The 13,293-nt window shown below is 46.4% G+C and overlaps 1 protein-coding gene across 2 annotated transcripts in view; it reads right to left on the bottom strand.

Annotated features, from left to right (window-relative positions):
• The window catches only part of RFTN1 (raftlin, lipid raft linker 1), a 201,176-nt gene that overhangs the window by 85,028 nt on the left and 102,855 nt on the right, over positions 1-13,293 (bottom strand). For both annotated transcript variants that reach the window (XM_077750905.1, XM_077750904.1), the window contains exon 4: positions 8,700-8,808. In XM_077750905.1, the coding sequence (XP_077607031.1) occupies positions 8,700-8,808 (109 nt within the window). The remainder of the gene's footprint in view (positions 1-8,699; positions 8,809-13,293) is intronic.

Here is a 13,293-nt window from a genome sequence, read left to right as displayed (position 1 = left end):
GAGAGAGAGAGAAAGAGAGAACACACACACAAGGGAGGAGGGGCAGAGAGAGGGAGAGAGAGAATCCCAAGCAGGCTCTGCACTGTCAGCACAGAGCCCAAAACAAGGCTCGATCTCACTAACCAAAACATGAGATCATGACCTGGGCCTAAATCAACAGCTGGATGCTTAACCAACTGAGCCACCCAGGCACCCCAGCTCCATAGTTCTTAAATCAAACCACCTCTGCACATCTCCACTATGACGATACTCTGATTGTAAGCTTAACGACAATCTCTGTCAACAAAGAGATACTCCAACAGTGTCCTAACTGCAATGACTCCTTCCCCCAATCTGATCTCTACATCTCTTCCCAAATGATAACATCTGTTATCATTCTTTAGCTCCCCCTTAAAACCCTCCAGTGGGTTTCCACTGCATTTGGGATAAGACCCAAATTCTGAGTTCTAGCTACCCACCAGCACTTACCCTCCATTCTCTGCAGCCAAATCACAATGGTCTCCTTCCCGTTCCTTGCACCAAACATGCTCCCTCCCACATCATGGCCTTTGTCCAAGCCCTTCCAATAACCACTAACCCTGACTCTCTCTCACCCGTTTACCCCTTAGATCGAAGTGTCCACTTTTTAATGGACCATTCCCTCCTTCCTTTGCCAGCCTGGGTCAGGCCCCTCACTGTGTTCTGCTCTAGAATGCTTACCCATTTGTGATTATATTTCCATCATGCGACTATCTCCTCCATGTCTGTGTCCTCAGCTACATGGTAAGCTTCATGTGACCAGGACATTACCTGTACTGGCTCTCTAAGGTATCCCTGGACACTACCATATAGGGGCCCTCAAAGATCTGTTCCAAGAAACATGAATGGATCTTGGCCCACTGCTACTTGGATTCATGCAGAGACAATGAACCACAAGAATCTGTCTTGTTTCTTGGGGAGTGATCAAGACAAACATATGATCTCTTCCCTCCCCTCAGGCTAAGATTAACTTCAACTAACTCCCCTGGACAGAACAGGAAGGTTGCAGGCCAATGAAAATAGCAGCGGGACAGAAGATCAAGAGGGGCTGGGGTGGGAGAGGAACTTTATAAGAAAACAGAGGCCTCCAGGCAGAAGAGCCCACATTTTCCCCTCCACTCTGAGCATCTAAGCCTGGAAGCAGCCTCCTACCTCCTCTCCAAGCATGAGGAACAGGCATCCAGTCTCCTGTCTGCAGCCAACGTCCACTCTGTGGGCTCACCCCACCTGGACCTGCTTCCACCTTTAACTCACCTCTGACCTCCTTTAGCTTTCTCTTCTCCACTGGTAGCTTTTAGCTTCTACGTAGAGCAATCAAAACTTCCTCCACCTGCACTCTGTCTTAGCCGCCACTCCCTCTCTCTCTTTCCAAACTTGTTTACCCTTAAACCGATGGAGGGAGGCCTCTGCCGGCTCCACTCTTGAAAACTGCTCTTATAGGATTTACCAGTAGCCTCCAGTAGCCAAACCCAGTGGGCCACCCACCCAGGGCATTCTGCCTCGACCTCTTTCCTGCTCTTATACTATTCTATTCCCTCTGATTCTGTAACATCATGTTCTTACTTTTCTCCTTTTGCTTCATAGCACTTCTTTCTTTTTTTCCTTCTCTGGGTCCTTTCCAGAGCTCCAGCCATGGTGTTCCCCTCTCTCCCCTCCACAAGCACAAGTGAGTTCTCAGGTCATGATTCTACCCTGTCTCATGGCTTGCCACCTCAAACAGTGGCTACGCAAAGTGTGGTTGGTCCTTAGCCCACGGCTGGTCCACCAACTTTTTGTTAACAGTCCATGCCAAAATAGGTACATAAAACAAGGGCGGGCATGTAGACGCTTTTCAAGCCATTCAATATTGCTGCTACGTTTTCATTGTATTTTACAAAAGTATCACTTCTTAATGGACTGGAAAAAACTAAAACCAAACAAAGAACAAAAAAATGGTCCTTCAGCACAGGTAATTTGAGTAACACTGATCTAGATCTTACAGTTTTAAACTGATCGATTCGCTTACATCAAAAACCAAAGAGACTTCACAATAAGAAAATAAAAACATTATTGACTTGTCTAAATCAGAGCAAACCAGCTAGCCAAACAAAATACAACAGAAGATCTTGTGGTACTGGGTTGGTATTTCCACCAGGCAACAAGGAGTTGATACTAAGTGGTGGCTGCCCCCTTGAGTTGGGTATGTGCCATCCAGATGACCACCTGAACTTCCTCTCACTGTCATTACCTGCCTGGCACCTCTGGGCCCCTGAGTCTGCCCCTCAGATAACTACAGCTCTATCCCTAGCCTCCTCCTGCGTTCCAGCCCAACAACCACAACTGTCTTCTGGAATGTTCCCTTTTGTGTCCCACCAAGTCCCAACATGTTCCTCACCAAACAGTTCCTCATGCCATGTGTTTTCTGCCCTCGCAAGGGACCCGACCTCACACTTCCATCACCAGAGTGTCATTTTAGGTTCTTCTCTCCCCTTCGATGATATGGTCTTAACGATTCTTCCTCTCCATTTCTCTTTTAAATCGTTCATTCCCTTGACAAAGGTTTATTAAGCTCTGGAGACAACAGCAAACAGGGTCCCCTCATTCTCCAGCAAGGCCTCACTTGTCACCGCCAGCCTCTTCCCTGCCCACCCCCAGCAATCTGTCTTCTATTCCAGGGACATATGCTCATTCACACACCATTCTGCCTCCACTCCTCCTCAACGCCCGCCAGATCCACCTTTTGAAAATGTCACGATTCGCCTGGCTTGGGGGTGGCTGGGGGTGTAACGAGGTAAGGGAAGCCTTTTAACATATTTCTCCTTTTATTCTGAATCAGCGTCTTGCACTAATTAAAATTGAACTCTCTGCACCGCACTTGTAGAAATGAGGCCCTAGTACTCAGCAATCAGACAGAAAGCAAATGATGAGTCATTTATACACTACAGGCAAAGTTTAATAATCCTGGGAATTGGGGATATTCTGTTTCATTAAAAGGAGCCATTTAGATTTGAAACATCTGTCGGGTTCTTTTCTTTAGGTCAAGATGTTAAGCAGCACCATTTGGTTTTGGAAAGGGCAACATATCTAGCTTAATCTAAGCCACTGAGTTTCTGACCGTGAGAGCTGTCCGCCACAGGACAAGGCAGGGGTCGGCCTCGCCTCTCCTCCACTGCTACATTTTCAGGCCTCTGTGGTCCAGTGAAAGACAAACTTAGGTCTGAGTAGATCGTGCAGTTAGTGCTCACACTTCCATCATAGAAGGGAATGAGTCTATGGGGCAGAGCCCAGAGTTGAGGGCCTGAGGGCAAAGTCCCTGAAGTCTCTCTCCTGGACCATGGCAGGGAGTGAGGCTTTCTCAGGTGGGCAGCAAGGCCTAGAGACCGAGCCTCCATGGAGGGGAGGCACTCAAGAGGCTCTAAAACCTGTCTCTGTGTACCAGACATAGTTCCACCTGTCTGCCTCCCATGCCGCCTCCCCTCTGGCTGGGGCAGCCCCCTCTCCATCCCTGAGCGCTACACGGAACAGGCAGTAAGGCCAGATGGTTAAGAATGTGGCCTCTGGGTCAGACGAGCTGGGTTCAAACCTCAGTCCTGCCTTTCACAGTTTTAACTGTGGGCAAACTGCACAGCTTCTCTGGGCCTCAGTTTTTCCACCTATAAAACAGGGATGAGCCTCCAGAGGCAGTGAGATGAGGGTTAAGAGTACAGAGCGTGTAAAGTCTAGTAGCACGGGCTCTGCCTGGCACACATCCGATTCCCTCTGTGCAGTGAAACCCCATTTAAAATGCAAATAAACCCACAAAACCTACAAGTACATATATATGGGCCAGCAGCATATAATAGAGCCAGAGAGCCCCACCTTTNTTTTTTTTTTTTTTTTTTTTTTTTTTTTTGTTTAGGTGGGGGAGGCTTTTCTATATTCTGTCACAGGGGCTCCAGGCCAGTTCCTGCATCTTTGTAGTAAACCCCACCGATTTACCGAACCTGAGCTGGCTTGAGTAAGGCTCTGTTTCACACAATCAGAAGAATCCTGCTCAGAACAGCCTTCCTCTTTCCTTTGTTCATCCCAAATCCTGGCCACACAGAACTTGACTCTCAGCCTTGAGCTCTCATTCCACGCTCCTCTCCTCACCCTGAACAGCACCATCCACCTCACCCCTCATCCCGCCCTCACTTTGCAGGGCCCTCATTCTATACCACACCTCTCCCAGAGCCTTCCCCACTTAGCCACGGAATCTTCTGGCTCCACCCAAGTCCCACCGTCTCCCGCTAGGGCCGCTGCTGCAGAAAGACCTGCCCACGCTGCATCCGTGCACAGTCTCAGCCTCTGGCAAAGTCCTCATCTTCTCAGAGCTGTCTCTTGTGTCTAGAAGGGAGACACCACTGCCGGTGTGGCCTCTTGCCCAAAATTACCGTGAAGCTCAAACCAGAGTGACTCTGAAAACTTCAAAGAGCTTTCCGAACATAGGAGCTCTTTCCCCAGAAGCTCTAAAGAATGTAAAGGAATGTGAAGATGAACATGTAAGCCCTTTTCTTGGCATCATTCTGTCTCCTTTACAATCCTCTGGGAACTCTGAAGAAGAGGAAATTCCAAGGGGCCCCACAAATCCACCAGCCACACAAATAGGCTCTGGAAGTACCTGGTGGTGGGACTTTTGTTTCAAGGAAGGAGAGGCAGCACCTCTGTTCTCAGACAGACTCGAGACTCTGTCCCTGGAGCATTCGGTTCTAGGCCTTGGAACACACAGTTTCTCTAACTCTGATCATAAATGTGCCTTTGAAATGTTCTGTGGTCCATAATAAATAATTTACATAAAGGGCCGGTTGGATGGAGCACAGCAGGATACAAGAGGGGAAATACAAAACGCAGTAGCCCAGATTTAATTTGAACAGCCAAAGTGCTCAGAGAAACCATTAGACCACACTGAAAGGAACAGAGCCATCTTTATAGAATTCCCCCTCGCCCTCTGCCGAAAATCATGATGGAGGGGGCTCTAAATTATAGCACCTTCAGCTAATTTTACATGACACAGATACAGATGATTTTATTTTTCCCATTTGTGAGAATAGCGAAATCTCCTTTCCCTCCATCCATGTTCTCCTTCCATCCATGTTCTCTATCCAAAAGTTCTGCTAATTTAAAACATTCAGTGGAAAAATAATACTGAGCCATTGTTCTTAAGAAAAAAAATTTAATCACTTTGAATTTAATTTCTAATATGTAGGGAATATGAGCTTATCCTGTATGATGGTACAATGACAAAATGAGTTAATTACCATCTCATCGTAAGATGGATCTGCTTGTCACATGAACAGGAGCCATTATTTCACACAAAATAATGACCCAGATAAAAAGTAATGACTGTAAGCTGTAGCCGCCAGTGACACAGCTTCATCTTGGCCTAAGTGAATGGCAATTAACAAGTGTCACCACTCTCCCTCTATACAAATAGGGACCAGGCTATTCATTAAATATTTACTGAAAAGACACAAATGGTCTTTAGCATATTTCTTCCCAGGAAGCTCCCAGGGTCTTCTACCTGTGCGATGACAGAAAAATTTACACTTGTGTAAAATTCTGCCATCAGCTGGAAAAGTTGTTGATCCTACAGAGGGGTATTCAGTGCCCCTCTGCTCGTCACACACAGAAGCGGTGTTTTTTTCAGACACCTTGTCCAACAACAGAAACAAGGAGCAGACCCACTGGTCTGTCCCTCTTCTCCCGGTTGTCACAGCCATTGGCTTAGAAACTACAGCCAGAGCTAGCACCAATGACCAGAAACCCTGGATCCTTCCAGGTCCCACTCTCGGCTACGCCGGACAGGGAGGGACAAATGGAGGCATCTCAACACCCCTGGGTTGTTGGCAGAAACTTTACCTCCACCTGCTGACCCTGACCATGAGCCACCTGTCTAGAGAAGAACAGAGGGGAGAGATTCTGGGACACACATGAGGAATCTCAGTGCTACCCTAGTGTGCAAGTGTGTAGTCTGTCTGGACCCCATGCTGTTTGAAAACCAGGGGTACAGCAGGAGCCGGGGGACACGGTGGACTTTTTAAAGTATATAATTTTCAAAACGTTAAAAATGTACTTCTTAAATAAACATAGAATAAGCAGGTGTCAATGATTTATTATTTAATTATTAAATGAACCATCACATACTGATGTGGATGCAAGGTGCATGGCTACACAGACACACAGACATACACACGCAGACAGATGTCTACCTGCACTTCAGACACTACACACACCAGTATCTGAAAGCCCATAATCAGGCTGCTGTCTCCTTAAGACCTAATATGGGCACAATGTAATAGGCCAGTCATGCAATGATCTGGTTTGATTAAGACAAAGGTATTAAATCATATGTTTTTTTTTAATTTTTAATTTTTTAATGTTTATTTATTTTTGAGAGAGAGGGACAAAGCACAAGCAGGGGAGGGACAGAGAGAGAGAGACACACATACACACACAGAATCAGAAGTGGGATCCAGGCTCTGAGCTTTCAGCACAGAGCCCGATATGGGGTTCAAACTCATGGACCATGAGATCATGACCTGAGCTGAAGTCAGATGCTTAAATGACTGAGCCACGCAGGCATCTCCCAAATCATGTTTTGAAAAGAGCATATTTGATAATATGGACAGAGCCTCACACTCTCATCTTACCCAACTACCCCTTAAACATTCCAAGCATCCTAGTCTTGATTACAAGCCTGTTTCTAAAACAATTTTTCCCTAGTACTCAGATCATGGGGTAAGCTCCACCTCTAGCATGTCCCTACTCAAGTTTATTAGAACATTTTGTCTGCATCAATCCAGGAAAGAAGGCTCAATTTATACAGACATCTACATTAGTTATACAAAAACACATGTTGTCAGGCTTAGGCACATGTGAACAAATTTGCCTCTGCCTTTCTCCCTATTCCTTCCTTCCTTCCTTCCTCCCTCCCTCCCTCCCTCCTTCCTCCCTCCCTTCCCTTCCCTTCCTCCCTTCCTCCCTTCCTTCCGGCACATGTGAACAAATTTGCCTTTGCCTTTCTCCCTATTCCTTCCTTCCTTCCTTCCTTCTCTTCCTTCTCTTTCTTTTCTTTCTTTCTTTTTCTTTTCTTCTGAGAGACAGAGTGCAAGCAGGGAAGGGGCAGAGAGAGGGAGAGAGAGACATTCCCAAGCAGACTCTGGTGCTCTGGGCTGAGCCCTATGTGGGGCCCAATCCCACAAACTGTAAGATCATGACCTGAGCTGAAATCAAGAGTTAGGGGCTTAACCGACTGAACCACCAGATGCCCTGTCTCTCCATTTCCTAAGTAATGACCTGAATTCCATCAGAGTAGTCTCCGTCGTCCTGTCAAATGATCAGAAACTGTGACCTACGAGATTATCTGACTCCCAGTCTCCAGGGGTTGGCCCCCCACCGCCCATGAGGGGTTATTCCTGGGGCCTTGTTGAGCCTGGACACTCAATAAGTGCTAAAGGGAGGGAGGCGGGAAAAGGACGCAACAGCAAAAGGGTCACTGGGTGTTTAAAGGGACAATCTAATTATTTCACTCTTTTGCAAAAATCCTCTGAACAGCCAGTGGAGTCCTGGCCCTGCTCCAACCCCGGCCCTCTCCTTCCCCAAAGCTCCTCTGATCGCTGCACTCCCCTCACTTGCTCCTGCACCAGCCCCTCACACATGCCGCTCCCTCTTTCTGCAGGAGTCCTCAAACTTCCCAGGGCAGCCCCGTCACCAGGTAACTCCTTATCCTCTCCGTCATGGTGCAAGACACCCTCCCCCCCACCCCCAATACCCCGACCACATAGTGTCAGCTGCTTCCCCGCTGGCAATGCTCATCACACTCCTCCGGGGGCCGCTTTCCAGGTGCGAGGACCTGAGGGCGGGACCATGGCTCTTACGTTCTCTCTGTCCAAGCACCAAGCAGGCAAGCACTACTTCTGGCCCAAAGTTGACGGCCAACACGATTTATTAATGACTTCATTAACTGACAGGTGAGGTCTCAAACAAACCATAATCACCTCTCCAGGCTGGGGGATTGTCAGCTGTTGTGGGAGACCGGGTGAGAGAGAATTAGGTAAGCATTAAGGAGTGAACTTAGCCCCAGTCTGGGCAAGGACCTTCTTTCTGCAGTGACTGTCCTATTGAAACTCAAGTGAACCCTGCAGTTAGGCAGGAAACCTCATATGGCATGATGAGAAGTTCAAAACCAGACACATTTCTGGGCAGCGAAGGACATCCCTGCAAGTAGGCAATTTTCCCTGGTGTAACTGCATGCCAGTGGTCACCGGGCTCTGGGCGGCTCCCACACTAGGAAGGAAAGGTGGCTCGTAGCAATGAAGACCCACAGGACAAGCGGAAGGTGGGATCTGGGCTGGCGGAGGGGAGCGTCACACCACCTCGAGGGTTTGAGAGGAATCTCGGCAGTGGGACCACAGGCCTGTCCGCTATTAAGGCCACTCCAGCCTTAAAAGACAAGGCCAAGGTCCTGCCACCCTGGGAAGGGAGGAAGCCCACCCTGTTTCAGAGTCATCTTCAGCCCAAGCAATCTATGCCTGTGTGTCGGGGGGGTGCTACACCCCTGTGGGGCTGCCTGGAGGTCCAGGTGTGAGGAGGCACTGGCTCCCGCCCCGGCCTGTGGGGTGTGGCTGAACAGCCCGCAGCCAGCACCCCCCACCCCGCCCCGGCTCTTCTGATTCAGGGCTCACCTTCTTAATGAACTCTGGGATGAGCTTCTGGCCCGTCAGGTGTTCTAAGGAGGAACAGCAATCTAATTCCAAGACGTAGCGTTCATTGTGAAGATCATTTTTCTGAGACCTGAAGAGAGGGGAAAAAAACCAAAGGTTAAGATTTTATAATACATTATGTACGAATCATTGGGCATTTAATAAAACCCCAAATTCTTTCCTGAAAGTAAATACCAAAAAGGCACTGCTGAAAAATAATTTACGGTAAAGACTCAAATTATACATAGATGTATTAATTATACACATCATGGAAAGACCTCCAAGACACAGCAGTAAGTAAAACACACTATTATAGAATTTAGTACAATATGGCTATGCGTTAAACAACACACACACACACACACACACACACACACACACGCTCTCTGCCAAGGCACAGACATAGAGGCACACCAAACCAACAATAGCATTTAATTCTGGGGGAAGGAGAGAGTCTGTAGGGAAACTGTATCTAGGGGTGGTGGTGGTAATTGAAAATGACTTTAGCTGTATCTTTAAATTTTTCTACTTTTTCTGAAGAGAATATATTCTTATAGCACTTAGAAAATTAAAATTAATTTTAAAAGACTTAAAAAGTTAAATCCTTACAGAAGGCAATCTGGCAAAATCTATCAAAAGTAAAGATGCATTAAAGAAAGAAAATAAGGCAGGGTGCCTGGGTGGCTCAGCTAGTTAACCATATGAATTCGGCTCAGGTCATGATCTCATGGTTCATGGGTTCAAGCCCCGCATGGGGCTCTGTGCTGACAGCTCAGAGCCTGGGACCTGCTTCAGATTCTGGGTCTCCCTCCCCTGCTCATGCTCTGACTCTCTCTGTCTCAAAAAAAAAAACAAAAAAAAAAAAAACATTAAAAAAATATATATATATAAAGAATATGAGGCAACGAAAGTCCCGGGGAAAGAGTGGATATAAAATGTTGCTCGTGGCAAAAAATTTCAGTCTTCTGGTTGGTGCAGAGGCATCCAGCCTGGCCCTGCCACTTCCCCAATCAGGTGGTGTGGCTGTTTCTACCTTCCCAACATGTAACTGCACATCATGCAACACTGTGTCCTCAGGACAACCAGCAGCAAGTGGTACCAGAAGGAAATTCCACCACTGCACGCCATGCCTTTGAGGGGCTCCTATATGACACGAGTGAGGGCCTGGGGAACTCCTGAAAGCCACATGATGATCAGAAATTCAAAGGGGATTCCTCGGCCCACCCGGCCAGGCATAAGGAAAGAGGAAATGGACTGCCCCTAAGTGTCAGCGGGGCGTGTCTGCTCTCTCTCTGGGTGGCTGGTCATGGGGATCAGGACTTAGGGACTAGGGCATTGGACTCTGTCCAAGGGCTTACAGCACATGCACAGCCACTCCCCACCGGCCAAGGGGTGAGCAGGTTCTCCTGGCCCACTTACCTCTACCAAAGAGGGGCCCATGCCAGCCTCTGTGAGAGGAGGAGTGGCCAGAAAATTCTTCAAGTGGGCACTTTCATACAAAACTCTGAATACACATATATGCTATGAAATAAATGGTTTATGAATACATATTTGCTGTATTTTAAAAAATGAATTTCCAAGATTCTTATATATCACAAAAAGCAATTCATGCTACCATTAACCATCTGGGTACGATTTACGTGGAATTCAAAAGTGAAAAAATTTTAAAGAGGATTTGGTTTTTCCCAGGTGCACAATTGTCATTGGGTAAGCAAAGGTCAACAGCATATTTTGATTTTATTTTTCCTTCTAACATATCCTTTCAGGGGTGGGGACTGAGGCACACACTTTTGAAATGTGAAAGAATAAACTGATTCCATACTGGTCGAACTGGAATAAAACAACTCCAAAAAAGAAACCGACTCTGTGCTCCAGCCTTTTTGCTCTATAACTTCGTCAGAGACTGGACTCATGTTCTTATTTTTCCCCATGTTCTCATCCTCAATCACCCCCAAACAAAAGACCTATTGAGAGGAACTAAAGCAGAATATTTCAGACTTTTGAACAAGAAGACGTGGTTATGACATCCTGTCATGTGTATTGTAGGGTCTCAAACCACAAAGACAGGCGTGGGAAGACAGTGTTCTAACATGTGAAATCCCAGCTGTGCTGTCATATGAAGACAAAGGTCAGACTGTGTGAGGTTATTTATAAACACCCACTGAGATTTTAAATGAGTAGGTTGAAAAACAGGAATCATTTTAAATAAGTCGACACTGTATCCACTCAGTAAAACACTCATAAAATGAACGGAGGGAAGATGAGTCTGCCTTTCAGCAGCTCAACAGTCCAGGCTCACGAGGAATCTTTAGTAGAGGAGTTCATAACTGCCATCTTTGGTTCTGTATAGCAAGAAGTACTATAAAGAAGGAAGGCAGCTCTGGTTCATTTCATCAGATAATTGACTCAGTTACATCTGAACTGAGAGGAGCACAAAATATCAACAAAAATAGGCATTATTACAAATTTTCTAGATGCCACATGAAAAATCATATCCTGACCCACAGCCTTGGCAAAGCGAATCCAGTGTCTGCTGAGGGAATAGATGAGCAACTAATAGGTCTTCCTCTGCTTTTAGGAATTACCTCCACAATTTAACCACATTATATATGGCTGCTATGGTGAACATACCCTAAGGTGACTCCTTCTTCCCAATCATCTCCACCTCCTGGGGTTCATGCCTTTGTAAAACCCTCCTCTTGAGTGTGGTTGGGTACTGCACCTGCTTCTAACCATCACAATATGGCAAAAGGGATGGGGTGTCACTCCTGTGATTACACTATGCTATAACACTCCATTTCAGCAGACTGGAGCTATATACTCCTCTTGCTCGCTTTGAAAAAGTAAGCTGCCATGTTATTAAAGGACCATGTAGCAACAAGCTGTGGGCATCCCGTGGCTAACAGTTGGCAAGAAACAGGGATTTCAGTTCTATGACTGCAAGGAGATGAATTCTGCCAAGACCCTAAGGGAACAGTGGAAACAAACCTTTCCCCAGTTGAGCCTCTGTTGAGATCACAGCCCTAGACAGCACCTATATTGCAGCCTGAGGACACCTGATGCAAAGAACCCAGATAAGCTACAGAACCTGTGAGATAATAAATGCATGTTGTTCTGAGCCACTAAGTTTGTGGCAATTCATTACAGAGCATAGAAAAATGATACAGAAGCTGAGTAGGAAGATATTCTAACTTCATGCTCAGAACAGGCCTCCCACTGGTGGGCAGGTCCGGGCCCACAAGATCAGTCAGACAGCTGACAACAGCCTGAGAGCGGCCACTGACAGGGGATGAGTGCTCCACATCTCTGAGGACAGGACTACCTTGGGACAGGGAAGCAGACACCTGCCAGAAGTGGCTCCAGGGGCCTGGGCGTGGCCCTCCAAGGGATTCCATCGGGGGGAACAGATATTCTGCAGTCAATAGAGTTCCTAAGGAAAAAGTATTAACATGAAACTCTCAGTTGAGGAGGTATTTGCCCTCACAGGAGGGGAAACACCATTTATCTTCCCCCAAAGGCCATGCCCTCATGTCATTCTGGAAAAGGAAATGAGAAACCTGGAACCAAACTTCCTCTGGACTGAAGCCTAAATGGTTTCCAGTTCTGGAAAGGACAGAGATCTGGGTTTAAACAACAAGAAAAAGGAGGAACACAGACTGCATTTTTGGAGATGTAGGATTAACTACAAACTAAAGCCTCCCTCATCTGGAAATTAACACCGCATACTCAGAAATCAGATGTGAGCACTCCAAGAAGAGCACTGTTAACAATGAAATATGCTTCCCCCTCTCCCTCCATCACCCATTCCATAATTTCCTCCCGACTCACTGGTTACAGGCTACCGGTGCTAAAGCAAACTAGAGATGGGTCGTTTACAATTTTGGACAATTTATTTAAATTTTCTGTGTCTCAGTTTCTTTCACTGTTAAATAGAAATATTATGAATAGCTGTCTCTTAACATCACTGTAAGGATTAAATAGGACAAAAGCCTATAAATCCCTTAGTATAGGGCATGGCAGGAGGTCTGGGCTCAGCACATTAGCCACTGCTTGATCTAGTGACTAGATCTAGTGACCAGCATCTGTAATTGCATTCTTTATTTTCCGAGCACCTTTCAAATTTCATAACTATACATTCAATAAATACTGACTGTAACTACTATGTGTCAGACACTGTTCTTAAGCATATATCAATAGACAGAAGAGACAAAAGTCTCTGTCTTCATGGAGCCTACAGTCTAGTGGAGAGGGATAGGCCAAAAACAATAAGCATACATGAGCATATAAAAGAGTATGTTCAGCAGTAATTAGTGTAGAAGAAACAAGAAACAAGAAACAAGATGAAGAGAATCGGGGGGCGGGGGGGGTTTGCAATTTTAATGAGGGAGCTCTGGGAGGCCTCACTGAGAAATGACATTTCAAATAAAGATCTATGGGAAGTGAGGGATTGGCCATGCTGATATCCAGGATAAGAGCCTCTAGGCAGAAGGAATAGCCAGTGCAAAGGCCCTGAGGTGAGATAACACAGAGGCCCTGTGTCTGGAGTTTAGCGAAAGAAGGGCAGAGGAGGAAGAGA

Source organism: Crocuta crocuta, unplaced genomic scaffold (assembly GCF_008692635.1).
Source record: "Crocuta crocuta isolate KB4526 unplaced genomic scaffold, BGI_CrCroc_1.0 scaffold279, whole genome shotgun sequence".
Taxonomy (NCBI): Eukaryota; Metazoa; Chordata; class Mammalia; order Carnivora; family Hyaenidae; genus Crocuta; species Crocuta crocuta.
This window is presented reverse-complemented; position numbering and strand designations above follow the sequence as displayed.